This window comes from Nothobranchius furzeri, chromosome 4 (genome assembly GCF_043380555.1).
Source record: "Nothobranchius furzeri strain GRZ-AD chromosome 4, NfurGRZ-RIMD1, whole genome shotgun sequence".
In the NCBI taxonomy this organism is placed as follows: Eukaryota; Metazoa; Chordata; class Actinopteri; order Cyprinodontiformes; family Nothobranchiidae; genus Nothobranchius; species Nothobranchius furzeri.
The window spans coordinates 55,495,893-55,511,455 of record NC_091744.1 but is presented as its reverse complement, the minus strand read 5'-3'; the positions used below and the strand labels follow the sequence as shown (position 1 = coordinate 55,511,455).

General features: G+C 42.2%; 1 protein-coding gene across 2 annotated transcripts in view; it reads right to left on the bottom strand.

Annotated features, from left to right (window-relative positions):
* Positions 1-15,563, bottom strand: part of ankrd27 (ankyrin repeat domain 27 (VPS9 domain)) — a 77,499-nt gene that overhangs the window by 47,676 nt on the left and 14,260 nt on the right. The window contains exons 1-3 of one of the 2 annotated variants that reach the window (XM_015976500.3): positions 15,315-15,527; positions 9,533-9,655; positions 6,371-6,481 (exon numbers count right to left, since the gene is read on the bottom strand). In XM_015976500.3, the coding sequence (XP_015831986.3) occupies positions 6,371-6,481; positions 9,533-9,655; positions 15,315-15,335 (255 nt within the window). In that variant the 5' untranslated portion in view covers positions 15,336-15,527. Of the gene's footprint in view, positions 1-6,370; positions 6,482-9,532; positions 9,656-15,314; positions 15,528-15,563 lie in introns of those variants that run through there. The other variant, XM_054732833.2, reaches the window with a different exon arrangement.

The window sequence follows — 15,563 nt, the reverse complement described above, 5'->3', positions numbered from 1 at the left end:
CCAATCAGAGCTTTCGGCTGCCGCAGGAGAATCTGGCTTGTTGACTTAAAGTGTCCAATCCGCTTTACTAAAACTTATCAACAATTCAGAGATATAAAACAAGGCAACGCCATTTTAATCTCAGTTCCATTTTGACTTCAGTTCTATTCACCGTCATCCCAAAGAAAAGCACAGCCTGGCCAGATGTGTTTTCTTCTTTAAACTAAGAACTGTGAAGTTGGAGATTTTAGTCGTTTAACAACCAGACGACATCCTTTCAAATAAGAGCACCTGCTGACGCTGCCGATTGGTACCGGGGTCGACCCTTCAGACGGGCTTTGACGTGCTGCGACCGCTGCTTCGAACAGCTCCAGTACACATCCGAGGTTCTTGGACCTGGCATTTCCTGATCTACCTGGGAGGCCCCCCACTGGGTACGTACACGGCAAAATAGCAGCTCATGTCATCACTTTATAAGCCTCGTGATATCTAGTCATAACAAAGACTACCAGATTCAATGACGTCAGCCTAAGGAGTCTGAACCAACCACACACCCACACACACACACGCACCAACACAACATCCAAATCCATTTTCATCCATCACAGAGTTAGTCCTGGTAGATTGTTAAGAATTTATAATTAAGAAATTAAAGATTCTCAAACAATCCCAACTCTCTCTCTTTTCTTGTCTCAAAGTCAATACAGAGTGTTTAATTAAACTCCCTGATGATAAAAACAGCCCATCTTCTGATTATAACAAGTGATCTAATTACAGTGTATTAAAATACAACTCTAGATAGTTACATCACTCTATTTCGTTACAATTGGCGAGCCTAGCATGATATCTGCACAGTTTATTACACTTTGTGCCGATTTTGAGACATATTTTGAGATTTTTGTCCAGTGTGTGAGTTCAGGGAGAGGAAAGGCGAGCATTTCCCTCATTCAGCTTCTCAGAAAGGGGGATGCACATTCATCACCCTCCGACAGGAGGCGCTGTTTCATCAAAACACCTTAAGTGCTGACGTGTGCTGACGGCCATTTGAAGGCCTACATTTGAGGGTAAACATTTCTCCTGTTTTAATACGTTGGAACCGTCTGTTTATTGTTTGTCGCGGTGTTTGTGTCACTGTGTGCATCCATTTGTGTAATCGGAGACAGAAGACTCCATCGGAAATTTATTTCCGTCCAATAGACGTCTGATCAGCGTCTGTCCTTGCCGGAATACTCGTTAGCAACTACCGTAGCTTAACTTGCTAGGTAACCGCTGTAAGTCGGGTTATTACCGTAGAGCGATACTGCATCCAGATTGCGTACGCTGTTGAAACCCTTTTAACCACGGAGCGAGATGCCCGTTGGTTGATCGGGCAATTTTAAGACCCTGGTCGCTCCAGGGCGTTCGCTAGCATTAGCCGAAGAGCTAACTAGCCACTCTCGGTGAGAGGCTCGGGAACGCGTCCCGCGAAGCTGTCAAGCCGTTCCGACGCAGCGATTCTGCGTCCTTAAATCCGCTAAACCTTCCGGTACTGAGTACTTTTGGGTAACGTTAGCGGCAGTTCTAATAAACGCTCCGGTGTTTAGAATCGTGCAATTGCTACGGGGATCAAAGCCGGTTGTCGGACGACGCATGCGCGGTGGTCCGCCATCTTAGGTACCCGACACGTAGCTCGACCGGCCATCTTGGACAGGTCAAATGACAATGATATTTTTGGCATTATTGAACAATTTTGCCCAAAATATTCATTCACAGGCAACCTTCCCTGTAACTAATTCTTTAATAAGTCTACAGGTAAGGTTGTTTCTAAATAAACATCTAATTAGAATACCAAACAAAGAGAAAGTTAGTAAATTAGGAAAACTGATTACTATCTTGGAAAATGGACTCAGAGGTAACGAGGCAAATATCATCTGTACTACAGGCGATGCAAAACACTTTCCTTCCAATGATGACTAACATGATGAACATGATCTGCGCTCTTCAGAAAGACGGCGAGGACGTCAAACAGTTTATGCGTGATTTTCAGGCGACACGGGCGGCAGCTCCGTGTTTGCCTGAGAAGCCGCAAAATGAGTCTGAAATGCTGCAGGCTGATGTTTTCACAGGTTCTGACTCACAGGAAAACAACAGCACCTCAAAGGAAAGCGACAACACCTCTCCGGTCGTTCCATCCGTGGCGATGTTAGGCGATGAACCCGCAGGTGACGACCGCAGTACCACTACTACCACTGCCGTAACTGAAAAAATTTTGCTTGCACCTCTGGTCGTGAGAAAGGGATCTAATAGGCCCGCAGTGGAGGTCACTGTAAATCAGAGACATCGCTGTGTCACATTATTAGACACAGGAGCGGACATCTCGCTCATCAGCGGAGCTCTTTACAGCAGCATGTGCGAACAAAGGGGGGAGGACATCTCACCCCCCACACTCATTTCAGGCCCAGAGGATTTTGACGATTTCTATGGCGCTCCATCGTCCGCGGCTGCGACGACTGAGGTCAACATCTCGATAGAAGGCATGTCCTTTAAACACCTCGTGTGCATCAACGAGGAGATGAGGATGCCCATGCTCATAGGGTTGGACTGTCTCCAACGCCTTGACGCTAGAATCAGCTGCGCGTCCGGACAACTGTTTGCACGTGTGAGGAAGCCAAAGCTGTACAAACCGTGGCCTCACACAGGCGGACGCCTTTCTGTGGCAAGTCTTTCGCGGGGGGATGTGATTTCGACCTCACCACCACTCTCGAAGCCACCGGGTAGACCCCCGGAACTTCTGTCCCAGATTGAGAAGGAAATAGACCAAGCAGATGCTCTCACCAACGAGGTCGAGCGAGACAAGCTGGCTAAGAAACTTTTGCCCAAATGGTCGGGTCCATACCTGATTACAGATAAGATCTCTCCGGTCGTGTATCAGATCAAGATCGCCGACAAGAACAAGGCGCCCGTCTACAAATGGGTACACAGGGACCATATCAAACTGCACAAGGGTCCCACAGATTTGGCCGATACCAACAACAACAATCCACCGACTTCAAAAGGGGGGTGATAAATACGTGTCGTTGGTTCCACAGATTTCTATCTCTGATAACACAAATTTGTTTGTTTGTGAGTGTGCATGGTTGTCTTCCTGTTATACGTCACGTGCAGACTTAAGGTGTGTTGAGACGGACGTGCTGTGGGCTCCTGGAGTCAGGTAAACGGCCAAGTAACAGTGAGTGGGTTAGGCCACATAGTACTGTTGTCCAAAACTTTGTTTTTTTTTATCTTTACTAATCACAATTCCTTAGGGGTACATTAACATGAACATGATTACTAACCACTGATTTACATTTTAGTACTGATTTACATTTCTGTTTTTTTATAGTACCTTTGACCAGTTGATTTTAACAGTGAATATTATGTTTGTGATTATCAATTCTTTGATTTATCCTAAGGGGCTATAACCAATTTTGCCCCTGTCCTGACAGCGTGTGTTTACAGTGAGGATTCACTGATACCAGTTAGGGTTTCATTTTTCTGCTTCTCGCATCATCCCTTTTTGCATCTAACACAGACAGGGCTGCATCCATTTCTTCACTTCATGGGTAATTACACATAAAACTAACACATAGTACAAAAGGCACTCATAGAGTTAGGTTTTTATTTTTTTTTTAATTTCTTTGATGACATGAAATGCACTTTTGTCGTGTCTACATTGAAAAGCCTACACTGTGCTCTCTCTCCTCTGCTGAGCTTGTGAGGATCCTGCTTCCTGGGGGTGGATCCGTGACTCGTCATCAGCATCGACTACTCCTGAGGGTGCTCCGGCTCGTTGGCCTTGGACGACTGTGGTTCCGGCATGGCTGCTGGGACACCTCATTCGTTGGGATTACTGTCAACTGCTCTTCCCTTTTTGTGGATTACGATAAGTACTCTTTCAAAGTTCGATTTTTATTTGGAATATTACCCTGCCTGCGGATACAACAATCGATTTTTAATTGGAATACTACCCTGTTCGTGGATACGTACGAGATTTGCTCCTGCTTTGCTTTATTGCCCGTGAGGATATAAAGTTGCTGTTGCTTCGTTTATGGCTTCCATGGGGAATAACTAATAACCTGCTGCCTTGTGTTCTTCCTGAGGAGTATGCGAGACAGTTCTCCGGCGTGGGGTTCGTACCTCACCACAGATGGCTGTTCCCTTGGGATCGCATCCTGTTCTGTTGTCAAGATTCTTCATAACTTGGGTTTGTTCAACGACCAAGTGGTCTCTTGAAGGACCACATTGACCTTGAAAAGGGGGGATATGTAAGGTTATGAAGTTCATTATTTTCAGCTCCACACAGCTGCCCCTGTACACAGTAACACCCGTGTAGGAAACGCCAAGGTTGGGTGTTCCTCAGACTGTTTACATTCCAGGAGAAGAGCCAGAAGGAGAAGAAGAACGCTTTTCAATAATCAAAGTACTTAATTTGTGATTAAAGCTATTTGAAACAGATGTTGATCAATAATAATCAAGTGAATGATCTGTGGAATAAAGTTGTCATGATTTATGTGTTTAATGAAAACAGGACTACTGCACAGACAGACTGACCCTCATCTCCATAGAAACGCATGACACATTGTTCCAACCAATCAGAGCTTTCGGCTGCCGCAGGAGAATCTGGCTTGTTGACTTAAAGTGTCCAATCCGCTTTACTAAAACTTAACAATTCAGAGATATAAAACAAGGCAACGCCATTTTAAGCTCAGTTCCATTTTGACTTCAGTTCTATTCACCGTCATCCCAAAGAAAAGCACAGCCTGGCCAGATGTGTTTTCTTCTTTAAACTAAGAACTGTGAAGTTGGAGATTTTAGTCGTTTAACAACCAGACGACATCCTTTCAAATAAGAGCACCTGCTGACGCTGCCGATTGGTACCGGGGTCGACCCTTCAGACGGGCTTTGACGTGCTGCGACCGCTGCTTCGAACAACTCCAGTACACATCCGAGGTTCTTGGACCTGGCATTTCCTGATCTACCTGGGAGGCCCCCCACTGGGTACGTACACGGCAAAATAGCAGCTCATGTCATCACTTTATAAGCCTCGTGATATCTAGTCATAACAAAGACTACCAGATTCAATGACGTCAGCCTAAGGAGTCTGAACCAACCACACACCCACACACACACGCACCAACACAACATCCAAATCCATTTTCATCCATCACAGAGTTAGTCCTGGTAGATTGTTAAGAATTTATAATTAAGAAATTAAAGATTCTCAAACGATCCCAACTCTCTCTTTTCTTGTCTTAAAGTCAATACAGAGTGTTTAATTAAACTCCCTGATGATAAAAACAGCCCATCTTCTGATTATAACAAGTGATCTACTTACAGTGTATTAAAATACAACTCTAGATAGTTACATCACTCTATTTCGTTACACCAACTTACACATATCTTTTAATTTTTGTACTATCAAATTTATTGACATGAGAAAAATTATCTCGATAAGTCAGAAATTTTGGTTTTTCAAGCGATATTAAATGGCCTGTATATGATATAGCGCCTTCTAGAGTTCTTGAAACCCCCCAAGGCGCTTTACAACACAATCAGTCATCCACCCATTCACACACACATTCACACACTGGTGGGGATGAGCTACAATGTAGCCACAGCTGCCCTGGGGCGCACTGACAGAGGCGAGGCTGCCGAGCACTGGCGCCACCAGTCCTTCCGACCACCACCAGCAGGCAACGTGGGTTAAGTGTCTTGCCCAAGGATACAACGACAGCGACAGACTGAGCGGGGCTCGAACCTGCAACCTTCCGATTACGGGGCAAGCACTTAACTCCTGTGCCACCATATATCAATATTCAAAAGCCGTGTATCGGAAATATCGATATGGCAATATATTTTTATATTTATTCCAGTAATATTATATTGATATTGAAAAGCTGTGTATCAAAAATATCAATATCGCTATTTTCCTTGTAATTCTTTTACTATAGTGATGTATTGAAATACAGAGGAATCCACTAGTGAATACAATGCATGTTAATATAGCAAGTATTGCATTTTTACCAAAAGCAAATTCACACGTGGAAAGTATCAATGTGAATAAATTGTATGGCGGTAGTTCTTTGGTACGTTCACTGTGTAAAAGCAGCTCACGGGCCTAGAAAGGTTGGAGACCCCTGCTTTAAAGGTTTCTTTACATCTTTACATATTTACATCTCAAGTTTTAGGAAATGGTTTGACGACAGAGAAGCCAAACAAGTGTCTTTTTTTGTTTGTTTGTTTGTTTGACAGCTGGAATTTTCTCTGACAAACATTGGCCCAAAGTCTCAGCAGTTAGTTTGATGATTTGATACCTGTCATCCAGATGGGAACATTTATGCAGTGCGGTAAAGAAACAAAACAGAAAACAAACCTTCCCACTGAGTGTCCGGTACTCATCCTCCACAGGCTGTAAGATGTAACTGTCAAAGTAAGACTCAGAGAAGGTGCTGGTGCTCAAACTTCCACTGCAAGGAACCAGAATCTGCAGATTTAAACCAAACAAGACAAAGAAAATGTTACTTTAAATTAATTCACTTAACAACACAGCTCTTGACCAAGCAATCCAGATAAAATCCAACGATGATCAACAGGAACAAAGGATCTACCATATCTTTTTCTGGACACACAGTCAAACAGATGGGCTAAAAAACAAAAATAATTATTAAATGATTATCCATCCTATCATATGGAGTTTTTTACTCAGCACATCTCAACCATGACTCTCGTGGAATGGCGCAACCAGCAGTGGAAAGAGCATGCAAACGTAATTTATTGATTCAAGCACCATTGTTTGCACTTTTACCCCGGTTGCTGTGGCACCTCGTTCATTCTGAGTAAAACTCTAAAACATATAACCGGCATTTAACTGTTATGATCTTACTCATTATTACGAGTTATTAAACACATTATTTCAAGAAAATTTTTCATCAAAATGAGATCACTATCATGGAACAAGAAAGTTGCACGTATTAACGTGAAAGTTTCTCGTTAAATTAGATTTATATCGCGTTGTAATGACAAAGTTTCACATACTAACGAGAAAATTTAACATTTTAATGAGAACGTTTCTCTTTAAAATTAGATTAATATCGTGTTATAATGACAAAGTTTCACGTAATAAAGAGAAAGTTTCACGTTTTAATGAGGAAGTTTCTCAATTAAAAGAGATGTAAATCATGTTTTAACGAGAAAGTTTCACGTATTATCGAGAAAGTTTCTCAATAAAATGAGATTTATTTTGCGCTGTGATGAGAAAGTTTAATGTTTTAACAAGAAAGTTTCTGAGTAAAACAAGATTTATAGCACGTATTAACGAGAAAGTTTCTCAATAAAACAGGATTTATTTTGCATTGTAACGAGAAAGTGTCACGTATAAACAAGAAAGTTTCTGAATAAAAAGAGATTTATTTAGCACTGTGATAAGAAAGTTTAATGTTTTAACGAGAAAGTTTCTCATTGAAACGATATTTTCTATTACTTTAAAACGAGAAACTTTCTCATTAGTACAAGATACTGATCCTTTTGTTCCCCGCAGTGACGGTAATACACTGCCATAATAAAATAATCCACCCTCAGAGTTGTCATGACGATAAACTTGACCTATTAAACCTAAAATGTTTTTTTGAACCTGGCTGTAAACAGTATTTATTTAAGTTGTTGTCTTTAACATTGGAGTGAATAAGAACTTGCTTCATTCTGGAACATGCCCCTAGTGGATGAGGGTGGAACTGCAATTTTTGTCACTTCCTCGTTGGCTTCACTTTTGGCAGGCAGAATCTCCCCTTTGGTCTTAACTCAGCTCTACATGGTTTAGCTGTTTTTCCATTAGAATAACTCTAAAACATATAACCGGTATTTAACCGTTATGATCTTACTCATTATTGCGAGTTATTAAATGCATTATTTCAAGAAACTCTCATCAAAATAAGATTTCTATCAGGAAACAAGGAAGTTTCACGTATTAACGAGCAAGTTTCATGTTTTAATGAGGAAGTTTCTCAGTAAAACAAGATTTATATCACATTTTAACGAGAAAGTTTCTCATTAAAATTAGATTAATATCGCGTTGTAATGACAAAGTTTCACGTATTAACGAGAAAGTTTCATGTTTTAACGAGAAAGTTTCTCAATTAAACGAGATTTATTTCACGTATAAACGAGAAAGTTTCTCAAAAAAACAAGATAAATTTTGAGTCATTATTTAATCACTTCCGCGTTGGCTTCACTTCTGGCACGCAGAAACTCCCCTTTGGTCTCAACTCAGCTCTACATGGTTTGGGTGGTTTTTCCATTACAACTGAAAAATGACTATCGTGGTTAGGATCGTCTTAGCAGGGTGGAAACCTGCAAGTGTGAGGTGATCAGTACACAATGTGAGGTCATCTGTATGTGACACAAAAATATAGCGCAATGTAAAAATGGCAAACACGGTAGTGGTGTTAAATAACGCGGGCCCATTGCTAATGGAATTGGCTTGAAACCGCACCGAGACGGGTCAAGACACGAGGAGGAGGTGCTAGTGCAGGAGTGTCAAACTCATTCTCGTTCAGGGGCCACATTGAGGGAAATCTAGTCCCAAGTGGGCCGGACCGGTAAATTAAAAACAACTTCAGATTGTTTTCTTTGTTTTAATACAATCAATATAAAACAAGGCTGGAGCCTGAGGACAGTGTATCCAAAATAGTACAACACCTGAAGTGTACTTGAAAATTTGAAAAAAAAACAAAAAATCAATAAATTAAAAAAACATTCCTTAGTGATTCAAAGAGCTTACAGATCACATGGCTAGATCAGTTTCATGCAGCACTTAAAATATATTTGACTCATTTTACTTTACATCTTTTAGCTTTCACCAGCACATCAATATCAGAAGTCACATCCTGAGTGGCGGCCAACTTCAGGATGTGATTCAAGTTTTTGTGTGAGCCTTGAGCGCAGCTTTGTTTTATTTATACTCATTACAGAGAAAACTTGCTCACAATGATAAGTTTATTTTCACTCTACATTGTTAAGTATGAAAATAAAGTTTACACAACCATCTCGCGGGCCGCATCCGGCCCGCAAGCGGGTTAAATCCGGCCCGCGGGCCGCATATTTGACACCCCTGTGCTAGTGGATATGGACTAGGGCTGGGCGACATGGCCTAAAATCTACATCACGATATATTGAGGATTTCACCTCGATAACAATAAGTGGACGATAACTACAGGTATGCGCAGAAATAAAATTTGTCCACTAGATGGGGCTGTCACATGAATTACGTTGAGTCACATTTTTACGTGACTCAAGGTGGAACAGCTTCTTAAATAAATGCTGTCAATCTACACTTATCTTCTCATTTTTTTTATTATCAAATTTATTGACATGGGGAAAATTATCTCGATAAGAGTCAGAAATTTCGATAACGGTACATTTTTGATTTATTGCCCAGCCCTAATATGGACCACATGAGATAAAATAATACCAACACTGTATAATGATATATAACTTCATGAATGATCAATAAATTAATTTAAAAACAGTAATGACTTACAATGCCATTGAGTTCTGCCACGCGGTTGAAAAGGTCCGGTCTCAGTTTCTCCAAGGCCAAGTAGAACGGATTCCTCAGGATGTTCTCATCATACACAGCCATCAGGAGCCGAAGGTCTGGATTCTGGGGAGCAAAAGATTCAGACTGCTAACCTGCATGACAGAAACCAAACTCCAATGCCAGGGAGAACAGTAAGGCCAGCGATGTTTAAAAAAGCCAGAACACCCAAGCACAAATCAGGAATGTCTAGCACAATTTAGTGAAAACCTTTAAAGTCTTGAGTTTCAGAATTGTTTCTGCTGGTCTGAGGCAGAAGGGTTTTCCACTGCAGCACTACACAGAGCTAACCTCTTACAGAGGATTCTCACACGAACTTCGTTGCGTCCCTACTTTAAACACCCCCACAATCCTGTGCTGCCTCATTATATGCCCTAACAAATATCACATGGGCGGGGGGAGCAATGGAGGCTTAGGGGTTACGACTACACCCAGTAACTGGTGGGTTGGTGGTTCGAACCCGGGTTCTGTCAGTGGCATGTCTAGGCCCTTTAAAATGCAGTGGCCCAGGTGGAGGCACTTATTTATACACAGGTGACCCCTTTGGTCTCAACTCAGCTCTACCCACATCACCCCGCTTCTCCTCCAGCTTCACTGGCTGCCAGTCAACTTCAGGGTTCATTTCAAGATCCTGGTTCTGGTCTATAGGGCCTTACATGGACAAGCACCATCTTACATTGGTGATCTTCTTAGTCCCTACACCCCCAGCAGGTCCCTGAGGTCCAGTGATCAAAGTCTACTGGTTGTGCAGCACCAGGCTAAAGACCAAAGGTGACAGATCATTTGCTGCTGTGGCCCCCAGACTCTGGAACTCTCTCCCCCTGAGCCTGAGATCAGTGGACTCAGTGGTCTCCTTTAAAAAGCAGCTGAAGACTCACTTGTTCAAGCTGGCTTTGGTGTGACCTTCGTCACCACCCTTTTCTTATTCTGCTCTTACTACCTTTCCGGGGACCTACCGATTTCCCTCTTGCCTATTCATTTTCTCTCTCCCTTTCCTTACGTTTTTTAATCACATTTTTTATTTTTTGCCATTTCAAACGTATTATTTTTATTTTAATTCATCTTTTTTGTATTTAGAATATTTTGTTTTTGTGAAGCACCTCGTGAATTTTATCTTCAGAGGAGCTATTTAAAAGACCGTTTTCTTTCTTTCTTTGGGAGGGGGGGGGGTCACTCCTCACAAAATCTTTATTTTCATTTCAGTTCGTTTGTGAGCTACACGTTGCGTTGTGATCAATTGTATCTTCTCCTTCTTCTTCTAGCTGTTTTGTGATGGTTAGTAAGCCACTTCTTGGTGCATTACTGCCACCAACTGTAGTGGAGTGGGAATGAGACCGAGTATCTAAATCAGGGCTATTCAATTCTGGGCCTCGAGGGCCGGTTTCCAGCACATTTTAGTTATTTCTCTAGTCCAACACACTAGATTCAGTAATTGAAACAGCTTTTGCAAAAGCAGAAGAATGTCCATCCCCTCAGGCCTAATGCATGGCATAATAGGGATGAAATGTCACTGGTTTTAATGGTTATCATGGTAACATTTACAACAGTATTAGTATTTGATAACGAGTTTACCCTTAAAACTGTGTTCAAAGCTACAGTGAGCTTTAGATGTAGTGTCTTAGTCATGAGACAGAGCACTGGAGCCTTCAGAAAGACTAGATCTCCACTGAGACTGGATTTTAAACTCCATCTTTGCTCAGGGATCTTTATACTATGCCAAACTTTAGACTTTGTTATATACATTTTATTATGGTTTTAGTGGCTCTGTGTAACGATACTTAAATATCCATCCTTTCATCAACAAAACGCCAATATATTTCATCTCCCCCACATGAAAAACTAGTCTGTACTGTAATTCTATATTAGCCTGGCCTGCCAGACTCCTTCTCTGTTTAATTCTGCACAGAGAAAGGGTCTGGTAACTCCCCTATTCAATTAACCCCACCCCCTCAGAATTCTGACCGAGCCAATCAGCGCTGAGTAGCGTATGTCACACACCATAACGCCGAGTTTCTCATAAACATGGTGACTGAAGCAGAGTTCGCTGCGGCTCTTTCCTCTATTCTAAACGACTTGAACACGTCACAAAAATAAAAGATGTTTGCCCCGCTGCCAGACTCCATTTTTGACTACAGCTAAAAAAAAACTACAGCGTTGCGCGGTACAGTCGGCATTTCCGTCTTTTTTCTGATTGGTTATTTTTGAGCTGCCTAGTCCCGCCCCTCATGTGCCTCTCTGCCTTTGAGTTACCAGACTCTCTCTCTTAAACAGAGGATGAGTCTGGCAGGCCAGGCTAATTCTTTACCATCATGAAGTCCACAGAATGCAGTTGAAGGTCTTCAGCTAATCCAAAATGCTGCAGCTAGAGTTCTGGACAATATTGAAGAGAGATGACATCTCTTAGCTTCTCTACGTTGGTTCCCTGTTAAACAAACACACTGATAGGCAATAGGAGTCCTGTTATTTGTTTCAGACCACACCCTACTCCCAACCCAAGTGACGAAGCATGTTACATGCGAGGTAAAGCATCTCCAGGTAAACAAGAAAAGTCCAGTTGTTCCAACTACACCTTCTAGATTACTCTGTAGTTATGCTGCTATAGGCTTAGACTGCTGGAGGACACACTGATCACTTATCCAAACTCTGCTATGATCTTCTACCACAACTTTCCAAGTGCATTACTTCCTTTTGTTTTAACTGTTAACTTTATGTTTTTGCTCATTTTTTTTCTCCAGAGGTGCTACACCATGTCTGGCGTTCTTTTGGGCCGATACCTTAGTGAAGGGGGCCATCGGCTGGCATACTACTGCCAACCGCTAAAAAGTCTCCCTCTTCTACTACTAACATTTTACGTTGTTTACCATTGAAAGTACTACTACTAGTTCATCAGTTTATTTTTATGTGTCTACTCTGTCTTCACAATCCCCAGTAAGTCATGGTGGATGGGTGCTCATACTGACAAGGATCTGCTGGAAGGTTATTTCCTGTTAGAGGGAGTTTTCCTCTCCACTGTCTCTACATGCTTTTTTAGTATGAGGATTGCTGTAAAGACACTGACACTAGTCAGTGACTGGATGCAATCTGCTTGGTTTCACAGCCTTCAGTATCTGGGTGAATCTCATCCACCCCTGACACCCTGCTGCTTTTTAATGCCCTTCAGGACCTTTGCCAGTGTAGTGGACTCTCCTCCTCTAGTGAATAATGGACAGTTGTGGAAAATCTAAAGCAGTGCATATTGCAATGACTGTGACCACAAGGGGGTGCTAACACTACATGAATGTTGTAACATTTTGAGTTGATGGAGCTTCATAAAGACTGCTGGACACAAACTGCATCATCTCAGTCTCTCCTCATAAGCTACACGAGAACATAGGAAACTCAAAGCCTCTATAGCGCCACATAGAACATAAGGTCTACGAAAGTCCACTGAAAGCAAGAGCACCAGCCCCCATCCTGTACACTTTCTACAAAGGCACCATCGAGAGCATCCTGTCATGCGGCATCACTGTGTGGTTCGGAGCCTGCAACGTTTCCTGCCTTAAAACCCTCCAAAGTATAGTGAGAGCAGCAGAGAAGATCATTGGGGTCTCTCTCCCCTCCCTACCAGACATTTACAGCACCCGCCTCACAAAAAAGGCCCTTTGCATTGCGGCTGATCCCACTCACCCAATGCAAAGCCTCTTCGAGCTGCTGCCGTCAGGGAGGAGACTGCGGAGTCTCAAGGCCAGGACCAACAGACTGAAGGACAGCTTTATCCATCACGCAGTTAGGAAGCTAAACTCCCTCCCCCCGGCTCTCCCCCTCTCCTCTCTTTTCCCCCACAGTCTCTCTGAACTTTGGTTACTCTTTTTATACTAAATGATTATTTTCTATCTAGCGAGAGTTTGAGAGTAACGTAATTTTATTTCTCTGTATGACCTGTACATGTGGCAGAATTGACAATAAAACTGACTTTGACTTTGAATGTCTTCCAACATTGACGAATATCTGCAGCCACATGCGCTGAGGTCCATCTGGTCACATGATACCCGTCAACTGCTTTAGGGGTCCACTGGAGCAGCCAAGCCCCAAAGGTCATCTACCTTAGCAGGACAGCTTCCATCTCTACTGATGTCCACTGTCAGGTCCTCCGGTTGACACTGCCACATCATTACATTCATTATGCCTGTAATGTCTCAGTCACATGAGGAACGGGTAAATTTACATGTGAATGCTTAAAATTACCTGCAGTGGGTTAATATTTCTTGTTAATGCTGCATGTTTGCGCATATATTAGACTGTTTATGAGGGTGAGATCACAGACTGGTGCATGTAAATGTATCCGTGTAATGGTTAAAAGTGGGAGAACATACTAAAGTTAGGTAGCTCTGACTGTTAAACTGATGCTATCATGATGACTTACTTAATAAAGCACATATAAGATATTTTATGAAGTTAAAATCTAAAAATACCTAAAAATCTATTCTACAATGAAGTCACAACGTTTTGATCCTAAACACTGAACGGTCTAAAAACACCAGGAGCCAGAATGTGAAACAAACAGCACAACAATTATGAAAAATGATTAGCTCTTTGTGTTTTTACCAGTTCTCGTGCTGATGTGGGAACATCAACCGGACAGCTCTAGGTTAGTTTTATTTCCTGTGTGAGAGTGCCAACCAGGAGTTCCTGTTGCACCTGTCACGGGTATAGGTTAATATGTATTCATATGAATACAGTGCAGGCCAAAAGTTTGGACACACCTTCTCGTTTCATGCGTTTTCTTTATTTTCATGACCATGACCATTTACAAAGGGGCCAACGAGTGCTAAACACCTGTGGGAACTCCTTCAAGACTGTTGGAAAACCATTTCAGGTGACTACCTCTTGAAGCTCATCGAGAGAATGCCAAGAGTGTAAAGCAGTAATCAGAGCAAAGGGTGGCTATTTGAAGAAAGTAGCATCTAAAACATGTTTTCAGTTATTTCACCTTTTTTTGGTAAGTACATAACTCCACGTTTGTTCTTTCATAGTTGTGATGCCTTCAGTGAGAATCTACCAACGGTCATGATAATAAAGAAAACACAATGAATGAGAAGGTGAGTCCAAACTTTTGGCCTGTTCTGTATATTCTACATGTTATAGCTCAACCTACAGACCACACATTCTGCTGTTTTAAAGGACTCACTGATCAAAATACATGAATTAGAAGTAGGGGTGTGTTATTCATGAGTTTGTATTGTGGTTTAGATTAACAGGGGGCCATCAGGTGACTTCAGGAAGATGCTTAATGTTTAGAAAACAGCGGGACAATTGATCAACAAAGCTTTCACAGGTTCACCTGTGTAATTTCACTGGATGCTGGACCATCTGCTCCAGAAACCCGGCCGCAAACAAAGAAAACCCTTTGTTTTTGTATTTTTATTTTTTTTTACTAACGCGTCAGAGTTGAAACTGCTGAGCTCCCTCTTGAACCCAGCCCTTTATTTAGCAGCACGATCATCGACAACCTGGCAGATGTTAACATTACTTTACAGGAATAAGACTCCAGGAGCGTTAGCTCCATATGCTAGCGTTTAAACTATTAATCCAAATGGGATGCTCACAGAAATACCAGTGCTGCTTTCTTAACCTGGCTGGATGTGTCTGATAAATTCCTCTGATTATTTAGGGTTTGGCATGATCCTGACCCCCCTCCAAGAAAAACAAACAAATCGCTAAAAATAACAAGCTAAGCAGCTCCTACCAGCTCAGGCGCTGCAGTCATCAGGTGACTGGTCCGAAAGACAACACGGAAGAGAGGCTGCCAGAAACCTTCATGTGTTCGGTTTTGTTGCCAGCCCAACGACCCCGGAACAAAGCAGAAATAAAGGTTTCATTTCAGTTGTGAGAAAATCAAGTTATCCGCAGTGCCCTCTACTGGTCATAGTGGGCCTCCGTTTACCGTCACCCAAAGAGCTTTACGGCTTTTGTTATTAAAAACTACAACACCCAG